This window comes from Monodelphis domestica, chromosome 5 (genome assembly GCF_027887165.1).
Source record: "Monodelphis domestica isolate mMonDom1 chromosome 5, mMonDom1.pri, whole genome shotgun sequence".
NCBI classification, from domain to species: domain Eukaryota; kingdom Metazoa; phylum Chordata; class Mammalia; order Didelphimorphia; family Didelphidae; genus Monodelphis; species Monodelphis domestica.
Genome location: NC_077231.1, coordinates 165,554,741 through 165,569,208, shown reverse-complemented (window position 1 = coordinate 165,569,208; position 14,468 = coordinate 165,554,741). Strand labels below are relative to the sequence as shown.

At 35.4% G+C, this 14,468-nt stretch overlaps 1 protein-coding gene across 1 annotated transcript in view; it reads right to left on the bottom strand.

The window, feature by feature from the left end:
- The window catches only part of GSAP (gamma-secretase activating protein), a 109,462-nt gene that overhangs the window by 63,827 nt on the left and 31,167 nt on the right, over window positions 1-14,468 (bottom strand). Inside the window, exons 9-13 of the mRNA XM_007504052.3 lie at window positions 14,234-14,338; window positions 13,961-14,020; window positions 12,346-12,389; window positions 9,250-9,335; window positions 658-735 (exon numbers count right to left, since the gene is read on the bottom strand). Coding sequence (XP_007504114.2) covers window positions 658-735; window positions 9,250-9,335; window positions 12,346-12,389; window positions 13,961-14,020; window positions 14,234-14,338 — 373 coding nt within the window. The remainder of the gene's footprint in view (window positions 1-657; window positions 736-9,249; window positions 9,336-12,345; window positions 12,390-13,960; window positions 14,021-14,233; window positions 14,339-14,468) is intronic.

Genomic DNA, 14,468 nt, shown 5'->3' with positions numbered 1-14,468 from the left:
TGTTAACCAAAATGTCAATTATCATTATTGCTTTGTGTTTAGCTCCCTCCAAGTCTTTTGTCATGTTTCCCTAATCCCAAAATGCTTGTTTATATTCCAAATCTACTATTCAAATCTACCATAAATAATCACTTCTTCCATGAATGTTTTTCTAATCCACTGCTTCCTCCAGTCTCTCAAGAAATTTTGAAATGATCTCTCCTTCATATCTCATAGTTCAATGTCCTCTTTTACACTTAGCATGTTTATCTATGTAAATATATCACCATCTATCAAAGTGAGGTAGATAGGTACAAAGGATAGGCTACTGCACCTGAAGTCAGGACAGAGTTCAAATTTAGGCTCAGACACTTACAGTGTATATAACCCTGGGCAAGTCATCTAGTCTCTGTTTATCTCAATTCTCTCATCTGATAATTGGAATAATAATAGTATCTACCCCCACCCCCACCCCAAGGTTGTTGTGCAGATCAAATAACATATTTGTAAAGTGCCTGGCACTGTTTAATAAATGAATATTCCCTTTCTTTTAAATAATAAACCAACCCCTTGAGGCAACCAACCTAGCTTATTTAGCTAGGGATATCCTGTAGAGTCTTAGGCAATGCACTGTATATACCAGAGATTTAATTTATTCAACAACTATAAGTAAAGTACCTTTATGGAGGTAGAAAACTGAATATGTAACTTGTTCCTGAGCAGCTAATTTCTTGTGGTAACACACACACAAACTTCCTAGAAAGGAAACAGTAGACAATAATATCAAAAACAGATTTGCAGCCTAAAGAATGCACAGTTAGTCACAACTACTTGAAATTATGTTTTTCTGGATGCTCTCTCATCCTATAAAAAAATACTCTTTTGTTGTAGTAAGTGTCTCAAAGCTGGACAGAAACCATCAGTTAAATGAGCTTTAGATGCAGGCTTAAGTTAATAGATATACAATCAACAGTACATTGGAAGTACCTGGAACCAGCTTGCAAGAGCTAATTATTAAATTTTCACTGAAAGCATTTGTACCTTGGAAAATAGGAATATGTCATAAATCCAGACTTGATTTATTCTTTTGCTGATTTCTAGACTTAAAGAAGTGATGAAGAAAATGCTAATGATGCAGATTAAACTTAAAAGTGTGTTGGGTTTACATTTATTTGAGAGTTGGTTTTTAAATATTTACCAGCACACCACAGCTCATAATCTACTAATTCAATTATTTTGGTGAATATTAAACTAGACGATGGGCTTTGAATATAATATGTAGCTTTATGTATGACTGTCTCTTGAATTTGTTTTTATGGTTTTGTGTTTGTGCTATATCCATCATTAAATTGCATAATCTTATTTTTCATTCCCTCTAACTTTCCTCAAAGCCTGAATAATGCTTCCCACAAATAGTGAACTCAACAAATATTGTAAACTGACACATGACTTTTTCAAATATTAGAAATGATATAATTCTATTCTAAGTCTGAGAAACAAAAAAAAATGAACTGTGTTGATTACACGACTCATTAATCTTTGTGGAGATATTTTTTCTTTTAAAAAAATTCCACAGACAGAATGCCTCATCCAACAACTGAGACTTTTGTTCTCCCTTTACAAGCAGACTTGACTTGTGTGATTATTTCTGTAGTTCATTTTAATTGGAATTCTATATTCATATTCTGTATTTTAAAGTTACATTTGCATTCACAAGCCCTGTGAAATGGAAAGCTGTAAAATGCCTATCTTCTCTCTGGCTTGATCATCAAAGGAACTCAAAGGCTTCCATACTCTTACCCAATCAGAAATACCTTCAGAAGACTGAACCATAGAAATGTCATATGTCCTTGTTAAGAACATTTTTTAAAGTTCTTCTTATAACTTACAGAAATAGTTAGATAATAGATGTAAATTTGCCATCAGTTGTGTTAAATGTCATTCACAAGTTTGTAAATGTATTTCTTCATCTGTAAAGTGATGACAAACTAAGGCAAAATATTAAACACTTCTGAGTTGGAAGGGACCTTAGAACTGAACTCATCCAAACCATACCTGAAAGGAAATTGCCCCCAAAACATCCCAGTGAAAGGATCAGGCAGGCTTTGCTAATAGGTCCCTCTAAAGAGCTCTGTCAAATTACTGCCCAAGGCTGTCCATTACAGCTTTAATTGTTAGAAAGCTTTTTATCCTACTTCTACCCTTTGGGACCAAGCAGGATATGTCTATCCCATTTTCCATAGGGCAACTCTTCATCTACTTTAAGATACCCCATCTCTCTGCTCAAGGCTAAATAGCCCATTCAACCAGTCCTTTTAGAATCTCAAGCCTTTTTCACCATCCTAATAACTCTCATGTGGACAGCCTAGAGATTATTATGACACACTTCCTAAAATAGAGTTCCCAGAACAGAACACAATGCTATAGACATGATTGATTCAGGGCAAGCTACATAGACCTATCTCTTCCCCTGTCCTGAACTCTATGCTTTTCAATGCCACTGAAGAAGGATTTTGTTTGTTTTTTGCTTTGTTTTGTTTTTACTGCCTTGCTACTTAGTTGACTCATTTCTAGCTTACAAACCTCCAAAGCCTTCTGATCAGTTCATATAAATTGTCATCATAACTCCTGTGCTTGTGAAGTTGATTTTTTGAACCCAAGCATAGGATTTTGCATCTATCTCCAGTAAATTTGGTTTTATTAATTTAAGCCCACTGTTCTGGACTATCAAGAATTTTCTGGAGCCTTACTCTCTCACTGAATATGAGCTGTCTTTTCCACTTTGTATCATTTTCAAATCTGATAAGAAAATTTAAAAATGTGATCACTGAGTATATAACAGAAAGCTGAAGTTAGACCTTTTTGCCTTTGATTCCTTAATCCATGAATTTGCTACCTGTTCCTCTCTATTCTTCAAAGTCCATGTCAATTCAGCTTTTATCCAGATAGACAAATTCTACTGATTACTTAAAATCACCAAACCTATTTTTTGAACTTTGCCCCAAATTTTCCCCAAAAGTTGCTACAACCTCCACCCCAATCCCTGCTTTTGCTGCTAAAATAGCCAAAGAAGCCAAAGAGATAAATACTTCACATTTCTAATTCCTCACCAATAACACATAATGACTAAGTCCTGGTACTAAGTCCCTATACCATATACCTTACTTTGAGGTAAAAGAAAGAGAAGAGAAGTATAAGAAAAAATGTCCAAATACCATTTTCATAATCTTTATGTCAAAACAGATCTTTGAGTCATGTTCCTGTTTACAGTATAGAGATATACTATACCAATAGAGTATAGTATACCAATGCATTAAAAAGTCTCCAACTCACTCTGCATTTATGCAATGTTGTTGTTTTTTTTTTTTTGCAAAATTCTCAAAAAAAAAAAGCTTCAGACTAGTTATTCCTCTCACCATTATTCTGTGGTAAATCAGACATTTGGAATAATGCTAAAATGCTGCAGAAAGAGAATATGCCCAACTAAAATACCCTGAAGGTTCATTTTTAATAATAAGTCAGTCTAAATTCATTAAGTAGGTCACAATCCATTCCAATAAACATTTATTGTACATTGACCAGGCATAAAGCCCTGGGGATACAAAGACAAAATAAAAAGGAATTCCTGCTCCCAAGAAGTATATATTCAATTTGGTATATGGCATGCGCATGGTTAAGTATTATCAAGATAATTCGAGAAGGAAAGAACATTAACAGGAAAATCTTGCTCATTACTACCACCACTACTGTAATGCACTAGCATAACTAAAGTCCTGTGAACAGGATCATGATTCAAAAATCTGTACTGCCATAACGGCAAAAGGAAATGGTCTTTGGGCATCCAAAATCACAAAACAGCAGCTACCACAGGATGGACTGGGCTATTCAGTTATGCTCATCTACCACAAATTTATTATTCAGTAGATAAGGAGAGAAGTCATCATTTGAGAGGCAAAGCTTATTGATGAGTCCTATGTACCTTGAGAATGTGTTATAAATTTCCACTGATGAAAATGATGATGAAAAAATCTAAACCATCTGCCTTTCCATGGCAGTGAGTCAGGAAGACCTGGGTTCAAATCTGACATCAGATACTTCCTATATGTGAGACCCTGGGTAAGTCACTTAACCCCAATTGCCTAGGTCTTGCCACTCTTCCACCTTAGAACCAATAATTAGTATTGATTCTAAGGCAAAAGGAAAGGGTATTTTTTCCTTTAAAACTAAGTGGTTATCAGATAATTTTTAACAATAAGAATTTACAATATTAATTTTTCATAGTATAGAATCATTTTGAACAATTATAACAAGTTGCATAAAACACCAAAACACAAATGTAATTTATTGCCCAAGAACCAGAAAACCAACTTTATGAGAATGAATAAAAAGCAGCCCTTTGCATTTTATGAAAGTGATATAGGACTTGGGGTTCTTTTCTACCCTTTCCTCTCCAGTAGAAAATGCCTCAAAAGAGGTTTAGTCAGCAGATTATTGGCTATTTCAGTAGATTCAGACCTTAGCTAAATACTTTAGAGGAAAGGAATGAGAGTTTCCCCCCTTCTGTGACTAGGGAATATATATTCACTCATGTGCATGCAGAGAATGAAGCTCATTATTTTATCGATAACTACCCTGAACTTAGAAGTGGACCAGACCACCTGTTTCATCCTATCCTTCTCCAACACTAAATCTCCCAGGAAGTGATTCTTCAACCACATATACAAAACAGGTCATTTGAAAAAGCCTTCTGTGGAACTCTGAACTGACAACTAATTATTGAATTCCCTTGGTTGGAAAACAAAAGTGGATTCTCAGAAGTGCTTGATCTTAGCCAATCTGGAAGCATCCCATTTGACATAGGCTGCATTCTTTCTCCAGTGCTGGCTGTGGAGAACAGGGCACATTTTCTTCTCTCACAGACACTGCTAAGAGAGGGAAAAGCAGACATTCACAGCTCATACCATTTAAACTGATCGAGCATTTTACTCAATATGACATGGCATGTTATAGCCTGTGTATAAAATCATGAAGTAAATAGTGAAAATAGAAATAGTGAATCCAGAAAGTACCATCTCAGAACTCAAAAAAGAAAGAAGAACAAACACACCACAGAGGTTATTTTTAAAAGAACCACAGAAAGCAGTTTAACTCCACACACTGCTAAAGGCAGGTGGTAAATTAGTCATCCAAATATGGAATACTGAGAATAGTTAAGGGACTTAACCATTTTCTCTTTTAAAATATAGTTTTTAGACAGCTACCTTTAGGATATTCTCTCTCTGCTCTTCCTTATTACATATACAAAAAAACCCCCATGATTTAGCTTCCTAACATCAGGCTTGAAGAATCTAAACAATAACTATTCCAATATTATTCCATGATCATGGAAATAAGTGTACAACATGCCAATGTCTTAGGTATGTGTAAAGGCTGAAATAAGTTGCACCATCATAAGAATTCTTACCAAAAAATGCAAATATCATATCCTTTCCCCACTGCGGTTTTGTTACCTTGCTAGTGTGTTCTTTTTTATTTTTAATTTTAAATTTATTTACTTATTTATTTGTCACATTAAAATAACTTAGTAATTCCCTTCCTTCCTCCCCTCTCTCCATTAGAGAAGGCATCATTTGATAAACAGTTATATGAGTATATAAAACAATGTTTTGCTTAGTTCTGCTTATCATTTCTTTCTTTAGAAGTGGACATATACAAGTTATTCTTCAAACTATTTCTGTTGCTATATACACCTTTCTCTTGGTTCTGCTCAATTGAGTTGTTATAATTTCATGTAGGTCTTTCCATATTAAAAAAAATTCACTTGTTTATCATTTGACAAATGATGTGGAAGTTTCCAATAATTGAATTAAATATCTAACATCTTACAAAGAATGAAACAAGGAAAAGGGGATTTATTAAATATTATGACACAAAGTACTGCCTTCATTACTAGAGATAAAAACAGAAAAAGCAAGACAGTCCCTAAACTTAAGGACCTCACATTCTACTAGGGAAAGACAATACATATAGATATATTCAGTTACAAGGAAGACAGAAAGACCCAATAGTACACTGATAAAGTAATGCTAATACTTCTTTTTTATGTGTCATTTCCATTGATAAAATCATATTCTTTACTGATGCTGAGCCAGCTGAAAGTGCTAAAGACTTGGGTGGCAAGATCTTTCTTTACTGAGTCTTTAGTAGCAATGGCTATTGAGCAAATAGAAGTTATAGCACATCAAGAGACAGTTGCCATGTCTCATTTCCACAAGAGTTGTTCCCTTGGACAATAACTAGAGGGATTGGAGAGGAAATAGTGATGGTGATGGAATAGGGAAGGGGTTATTCCCAAGGTTCTTGGTCTTACCAGCTCAATGGTAGCAATTAGTTACCAGTTGATACTAATAGTAGAGGGGGATAGCAAAGATCCATCTCTAAAAGGACTGCTTCCCTGGATGACTACAGAAGCTGACCTGGACTTAGTCCTAGAGCCTTTAGGGGAGTAAGAAGAGAGAGGGGAAATGTTATTAATATCACTAGCAATTTGCATTGCCCCTGAAGATGAAACCATCAAAATATAAATTGGAATATCCTGTCTAGATGGAAAGGCAGCAAAAACAAACCTGGTGAAAGACTTTATGTCTATTCTCGGAGGATCAACCTATCTTAATTCTGAGTTTGCCTGTGAATCAGTCAGAAAGTAATTGGGGGGGGGGAGGGAAGAGCTACAAAAATTCTCAGAAAGACCATTTACTGCGTTATTGAGGGATTTTGAGAGAATTATGTCAGTTGAAGTAGTACAACATACTGAAACAATTTCTGATTCTTAAAAGGGTAAAGAAATGGTTCAGAAAGTCTTAGAGTATTTCTTATCAAATATAGGCACTTCCACTTAACAATGATATCAAGATAATTCAGCATGATAGACTCTCAAAGTTGGAAGAAACCTCAAAGGTCATCTAATTCAACTTCTACCTGAGCAAGAATCTATGAAATAACATATATGAAGTACTTTACAAAATGTAAAGTGTTGTGTAAGTGTTAGCTTCTATTTACTATTCTATTCCTCTACAATGTCACTGACAAATGGTCATCAAACTTTTGTTTATAGACCTCTCAAGAGGGTTAACCATCTCCTGAAGTAGCCCACTCTGCATTTGGTCAGCTCAGATTTTTTAAGTGTTTCCTTGTATCATACCATCTGTCTTTTTGAAATTTCTTCCCTTTTCCTCTAGCTCTGCCCTATGGAACCAAGTAGAACTCACTGAATCCTTTCCCTCCTGATGACTTTCAATTATTTGGGAATAGTTATTATGCTTCCCACCAAACTTTGTCTTCTCTTCCTATAGGAATTTACATAAGGGATAGAGAAAAATTCATAGATTGTCTTTAAGAGAAAAGGAGGAGAATTTGGATACAAGTATGGGAGGGGAAGATTCTGGAAGGAGAGGAGGATCTTGGGACTTGACTGTTTTTAACTGTCACTCTGATTCTGGCTTTCCACTGAGCTAGAAGGAGGATCTTTGATCTGGCAACCTCTAGGAAGAACTAATCTTGTAGAAAGGTTAGGGATTCCTGGGTTGGAATCCCTAACTTGTTAGATTCCCAACTTGTGAGATATCCCTCTCTCTGCTTTGAGCCATCTGGAAACTAGATGAATATATCATTTATGCCTTTTCCCCATCACTGATAAAAATATTAAAAAACACAGAGTCTATGGTACTCCAGTGGAGGTTTTCAAGTTAATATTGAGTCCTTTATAATTCTTTGGGACTTGATATTCATGCCTATTTGCACATCCACATCTTTCCATCTTAGACATAAGAATGTCTTGAATTTCCTTTCTCCGATGGATTAATTAGTAAGAGGCACTGTGTCTTTAAAGCATAATCAATTTAATTTTGAGGTAGGCTGGTTAGCCTCACTATCACTCCTGATCACAGACTATCTTACAAAATATATGCCGGAATCCAGTATGGAGGTACATACCTGTAATCCCAGTTACTAGTTGAACTTGATGGACCTCTTGAGCTCAAGAGTTCTCAACTATGGAGGACTAAGCTGATTGAGTATTCTCAATAAGTTTGATATTAATATAATGAGTGCTTGAATGCAAGGAAGTCACCAGGTTGCCTGAGAATGGGCAACATGGCCCAGGTCATGAACAGAGGAGGTCAAAGCTATCATGCTGATCACAGTGGGATTGAAACTGGAGGAGATAAAGAAATTCTATCTCTACCCCACCCCCCCCCCAAAAAAAAGCTATACCTCTCTGATAAGGGATATCAGATGACATTTTATAGATATGTCCATCACAGTTCTTAAAAAATAATTGAAAGCATATGATATTCAAATGATGGCTCATTTCCATTTAAGAACAACACCCTTGTCCTATAGAAAGTTATCTTTGGAAGAGGGGACATAATTTGGTATAATAAAATGCATCTGTGATTTCATCAATTTGGACCTTCTCTCCAGTGATGCTGATTATAACCCATTTGCATCTGCTTTCCTGTAAAACTCTTGTTCATGTTCACTCTTAAGTTCAATGGGAGAGAGGGAGATCCAATAAGTTGGTGAAGGATGCAGGGTTCCTGTTCTTTCCCCTGACATTTAAAGAATACAAAACAAAACAAAAACAAAAAAACAACAGTTGGATAGTCTGTTATCACCAGTGACCAGTAAAGGCATCTTCTTCTTTGCCTACAGATAGATCTCTCTTACCCTAATTCCATATTCAGTTTTCTTATTTGTTAGGTTACAACTGGCTCATACCTTCCAAGCACCTTTTCCCTTATATTTTGTGTTATTGTATCAAAAGGATCTAAGATTTCACACCTTTGGAAGTTCCCTCCAAAATATTAATCTCAACCCACCCATACCTGCCCATCCAGCTTGATTCTTGACTTGGGCTTCCCATAAGTTGACCATACGAAGCCCACAAAATACGCTTTCCCTCGACATTATAAGGATGCCAATGGAATACTCTGGCAGTGTACTTATAATCTTTCATCCCCAGTAGGCAATTGGCCCAATCCCTCTCTCTATCCTAAATTTGTCTTGTATAATACTCATTTTTAACTCTTTGGATGTTCTAGTAGTGCATCACTCATAGCAATATAATAATATTGGCAGAATTGCTAGCACTTTTAATATAAGTTCTTTCTGAAAACCATAAGTCAACAACAATGTGACCATTTTTAGAGAATCTTAGTATACATATATTATGGTGACTAACAGCAAGGGTAAAGATAAACCTGATACTACCTGTATGACTGGTAAAAACATGTAGATTAAGATCTTTGGACAAACCCCCTTGATTCTGAGAGTCTTCAAACCCAAAATTCACGAGCCTGAGAGCAAAAAAAGGAGCAAAAAATATTAGAAATAGATTTCTAAAATACAGTGTTCATTCTTGCAATTTATGAATAGTCACTGAAATATAACAGAGATGGGTATAACAGAAAGAATTCAAGCATCTTAGATTCTAAGCCTCTTTCAAGCCAGGAATAATCTCCATGCCTGCTATGGCCAAATGACCTGACAGCTCTGAGCCTCAGGTTTCCCACACTCATCTATGGAATGAAGAATTTGGACTAAATGGCAAACCAGGTCCCTTATACCTCTATGACTTGTTCATCTATCACTCACTCCTTCCATCTCTATCACTCCCTTCATCCCAAGTATCCCTAAACAAGCAACCATATACTGCTCTTACTTAACTGTTTATGAATAAGAAGAAAGGATGGAAGGAAACCAGAATTCACTGAGTGCCTTCTATATGCCGAACACTGTGCTGGGCACTTCACAAATATGACCTCTTTTTATCTACAACCCTGGGAGATAGGTGCTATTATTAACATTTGAGGAAACTGAGGCAACAAAAGTGAAATAATTTGCTCAGGGTCACACAACTACTATTGGAAGCCACATTTCACTTCAGGTTATCTTGACCCCCAACCTAGCACCATTCAGTGAGCCACCTAGCTAACTCATAAGAATTAGGGAATATGGTTTTATTTGAAAAGTTAAAGACGCCCAGTGACAACTTCTTCTTAGGGGTTTATGTCAGTCAATGGAAACATTCATGCCAAATTACTTCATTTTAAAAAAAAATGTCACTAAACTATGTGTGACTCTCTGTGACTCTCTAAACCATACCGTAAATGAAGTGTTCTTGGCAAACATACTGGAGTGGTTTGCCATCTTCTTCTTCCTTGAATTAAGGCAAACAGGATCTTCCTAGGCTCACACAGCTAGTAAGTGTTTGAGGCCACATTTGAACTCAGGTCTTCCTGCCTACTCTATCTACTGAGCCTCCTAAATACCTTCTTTAAAAAAAAATACTTTGCTCCTTTCCAGGCACCATATATTAAAAAAAAAAAAAGAGTATGCCTGGTTTTTTTAATTATTCAGAAATAGAATTATAATCACATTACTTTATGAGGAAAATTATAGGTTGGGGGGATTTGAGATTTTTTTTTTCTATCCCTCTTACTTATCTTGGTTCAAACAATATTTTCCCAATAGTTGGTAGAAAACCCTGTGGCTAACAAAGAAGGGGAAATCCACTCAGAAAGTACCATAAAAGGTTTCAGGATAGTCTGCACAATACTCCTAAATCTGCCTTTTCTCTCTTCTCCATGGTCTGAGTTAATGATAGCAGATGGGTGGGAATGTTGACTTTCAGAATGAAATCATTTCATTTGCATAGAACTTCCTTTTATTAACAATAGGCGATTGTCAGGGAGTTAACACATTTGACTTCTCAAAAAAGAGGGCAAATGTTTCAGTGGATGTAGCATATCTAAAAGCCAGCATAGGTGAGTCTAACTCCAAAAAAAATAACATTACTGCCAAATGGAGAAATCTGAGCCCCCAAGTATTTAATTACTTTTTTTTTTTACTCTAAAAGGCAAAAGTACTCTAGTGATTTGTGTTTCTGGTGGGGGCTGCTAAAAACAAGTGATTATGGTATTTCTCTTCTCACCCTAAAATGCAAACTGGACATGGCCACAACATGGAATATGGTCAGCATGCCAAGAAAAAGGAGAGAGAAGTTATCAGCAGAACTGAAAGTTCTCATATGGTTAAAAAAAAAACCAACTCTACTACTAACAAAATATAATACAGCTTATATTTATTAAGACTCTAATTCAGAATGCCTGTTGGTTCTAGTATGTGCAGGTACCTTTGTGGTAGATGCCTATCATATCTCCTTCCATCACATGTACATTCATGCCATTATACTTTTTAGGTAAAAGGGATGGTAGAGAAAAAATGAGTAAGAACTAAGAAAAGCCTTTCTGTGCTCTAGGCTAGTTTGGAAACTTGCAAACGTGCAAATGGGCACACATATACACACACAGTATTAGTATCTAAAGGAATTATTCAGCCTTCATTGTCACACAGACAACTTGATGTATCACAAAATTAATAGCTAAATGATGGGAGTCATTCCTAGCATTAAAAACATGCCATTTATAAGGAAAAAAACTGAAAAAACATTCTCTGCCGTGCCCTCTGCATGTTACGTCTGCCCACACTGTTTCAGCTCTGCTCCAAAGCTAAAGTGGAATGAATAACCTGCAGCATCCCCTTGGACAGTTATGAGGCTAGAGTTTTGCTCCTTTGTTTTTTTAAATATGATTTATTCCTTAATTGAAAACCAAAAATAGTTCTGGAGAACAGAGAGTGAAACATGTTTCTCTCCCCGCAGCATAGACAAAGGGCATGATGTGGTATTCTTGCCTAATTGGTTTTCTTTGTTACAAAGCCAATCAAAAAGGGAAGATTTAAAGAAAAACAAAAGAAGTAAAAAACAAAAGGCATCAACAAAACTTGTAAAAAAAAATTCATAGCTCATATCTAACCATTTGATGATCAGGATGGAGATGAAGATTTTTCCTCAATTATAGGGGAAAAAAAGAAATCTCTTTATAGATCAAAATGCATGGAAATACCTTGCAGAATCAGAAAGACCCTGTAAATGAGTGTGACTAATTGATTATGAACTAACAGTTATGAATTATGAGATCCATTCTTGGATAAAGTGGTTAGTTTAACTATGCTAATTCAAGAATAACAGAGAATTGGTTTTTTCCCCCACAAAGAAAACCTTTGTCTTACCCACTGTTCCACAAATATTTTGGGGAAATCCTGTATTTGTGATAAGAGAGAATTCAGCACTTCCCACATATCTAATGGGTGTCATTGTACTGAACTGTGTGACATGAGAACTAAATTAAACTCAACCAACCCTTCCCCTTAGGTAGTCTTCAATCTAAAAGGGAGGTAGGAGCATGAATCATTTTGTCCACATGAATATATTAAAAATACAAAAGTAATCCATGAACTGCTTACATTAATTCAGTGGCACAGAGTGAAATGTCCAAGGGAACTTCAAACTTGAAAATCAGGGGAGAGGGTAGGAAGGAAGAAACAAAAATGTTATATTAACAAAAGGAAAAGAAAACATAGTATCCTCAGACAACTCAAACTACCTTCAGATACATCTGAGCAATTCTAGCTTTGCCATTATTGGGGCTATCCACAAAAGTTCAATCACAGAAAGCTTGTTGGTTTTTTTTAATTATTATTTCTTTATGATCAAAGTCCAGTGCATCTTTCATTGTATGTCCATATCTATCTTTTAAGGTCAAACTCAACAAACTTTTTCTTAAATTCTTTTTAAAGGGGGTTCCTTTGAGGAGCCCAAGGAAAGCTCTGACCATATAAGACTAAAAACAGGCTGGTGGAGGAATAGGTAGCAACTATTATAGTATACCTCTGTGGCAATGTCAGTATGGCTTTAGAAATTGAATGGAATTAAGAAAGTACATTTTTTAGCAAAGCCACAAGTCAGTATCAATTACTCTACTGCTATAATACCCATGATATAGCCTCGGTTGGCAGTTCAACTATTATTCCTTGTCTACTGTGGGGAACAGGTCCTGACAAAATGGTGGACTCTTCTCTTAAGTCTGTGTAATGGAGTAAGAAGAGAAAATTGAGTTGTTTCATGTTTCATGCTTAAGCTAAAGCTCCTTTCCCCCACATTCACATCAATAGGACATGACCAGGAAACCATGCTAGTTTAGCTGCCTTTAAGAGGCTAACAGGTAAAGTTGTTTTACTTTAAAGTGAATGATTGGGGTTGTAAATTACATTTTGATTGACTGGATCTTGTGATGAGATTATAAAACTCTCTAGGAACCAACCAATGGTGAATGAGGGAAGACACTGATTCATGTTAATAAAAGGGAGCCTGTGTGCTCCCATTGCTGGTAGTTGCTTAACTGGCTTGTGAGTACCCATTCTCATGAGAATGAAATAAAAGAGTTTTGTCACATTAACTCTGAGTTCAAAATTCTTTTGAGCAGATCGTTGTTCTTCTCATTGATAATGGGTCTTTTGGTAATTCAATGCATTTTATTTTATGCATTTAAAAGGATTATTCTGAAAAGTCCATAGGATTCACCAAATTATCAAAAGGGTCCATAATACAATATGCAGACATATTATACACATATATGTATATAATACACACATACTGTCTCATCTATAAGATGATCAAAAATGTCTGCTTCATGTGGAATGATATTGCATGAGTTTTGAGCTAGTAATAATGATTATTTTTTTCTGATTAGCCTTTACATGTTTACATAGTTTCCCATCACTGTCCCCAGTTCATTTTGGAGCAAATATGAAGATATTTAACCACTTTGGGCTCTATCAATTATAGTCAAATTTCTTACTAACCCTACTCTTATACATAAGCTACTCTGACTCCACAAAGCATATTTTATTACTAACCTTTCCAGTCCCCTTCTTTATCTAATACATGACTGTACCTGGAGAATATTGTGCTTCTCTAGTTCCTGAATGTTTAAATATATAATGCCATTGGTTGTTCATAAATATAATCTACTATACAAGCTCTCTAGAAGGAAAACATATAAATGAAGTTTGGACTTACAATTAAGTTAAAATTCTCATCAGCATAGAACTGGATACACTTTAAGATACTTTCTGATTTCTAAAAGAAAAAACAATATATGATCAAAATTAATGAAATGGTGAAAGAGGTTACTACTGGAAAGTAAAGAAGTTCATAGACAAAACTGGGAAAAGAACATTTTTACCACTTTGATAGAACTACATCTCCAAATAATGCTGCTTTAAAGTAATAATCACAAGAAATACAAATTTTATTCAGAAAAAGAAAATATCAGTGGATTTTTTTTTTTACCTTTAGGATGATATAGTATAATCTCTGTTCTGACATATCCCATTGGGCCCAAAGAAAGTCCTCAACAACTCGGTCTCTTGGGAGATGATCCAAATTTTTAATCACCTGATGGGGCAAAAGGGGTTTTTTAGACCATATATATCTATTTTTAAAAGAAAAGTAATAATCAGCATCAGCAATCAAGAATCTCAGAGATGAAAATTGCTCTTAAATATTTCATTAATAATTCCTTCCA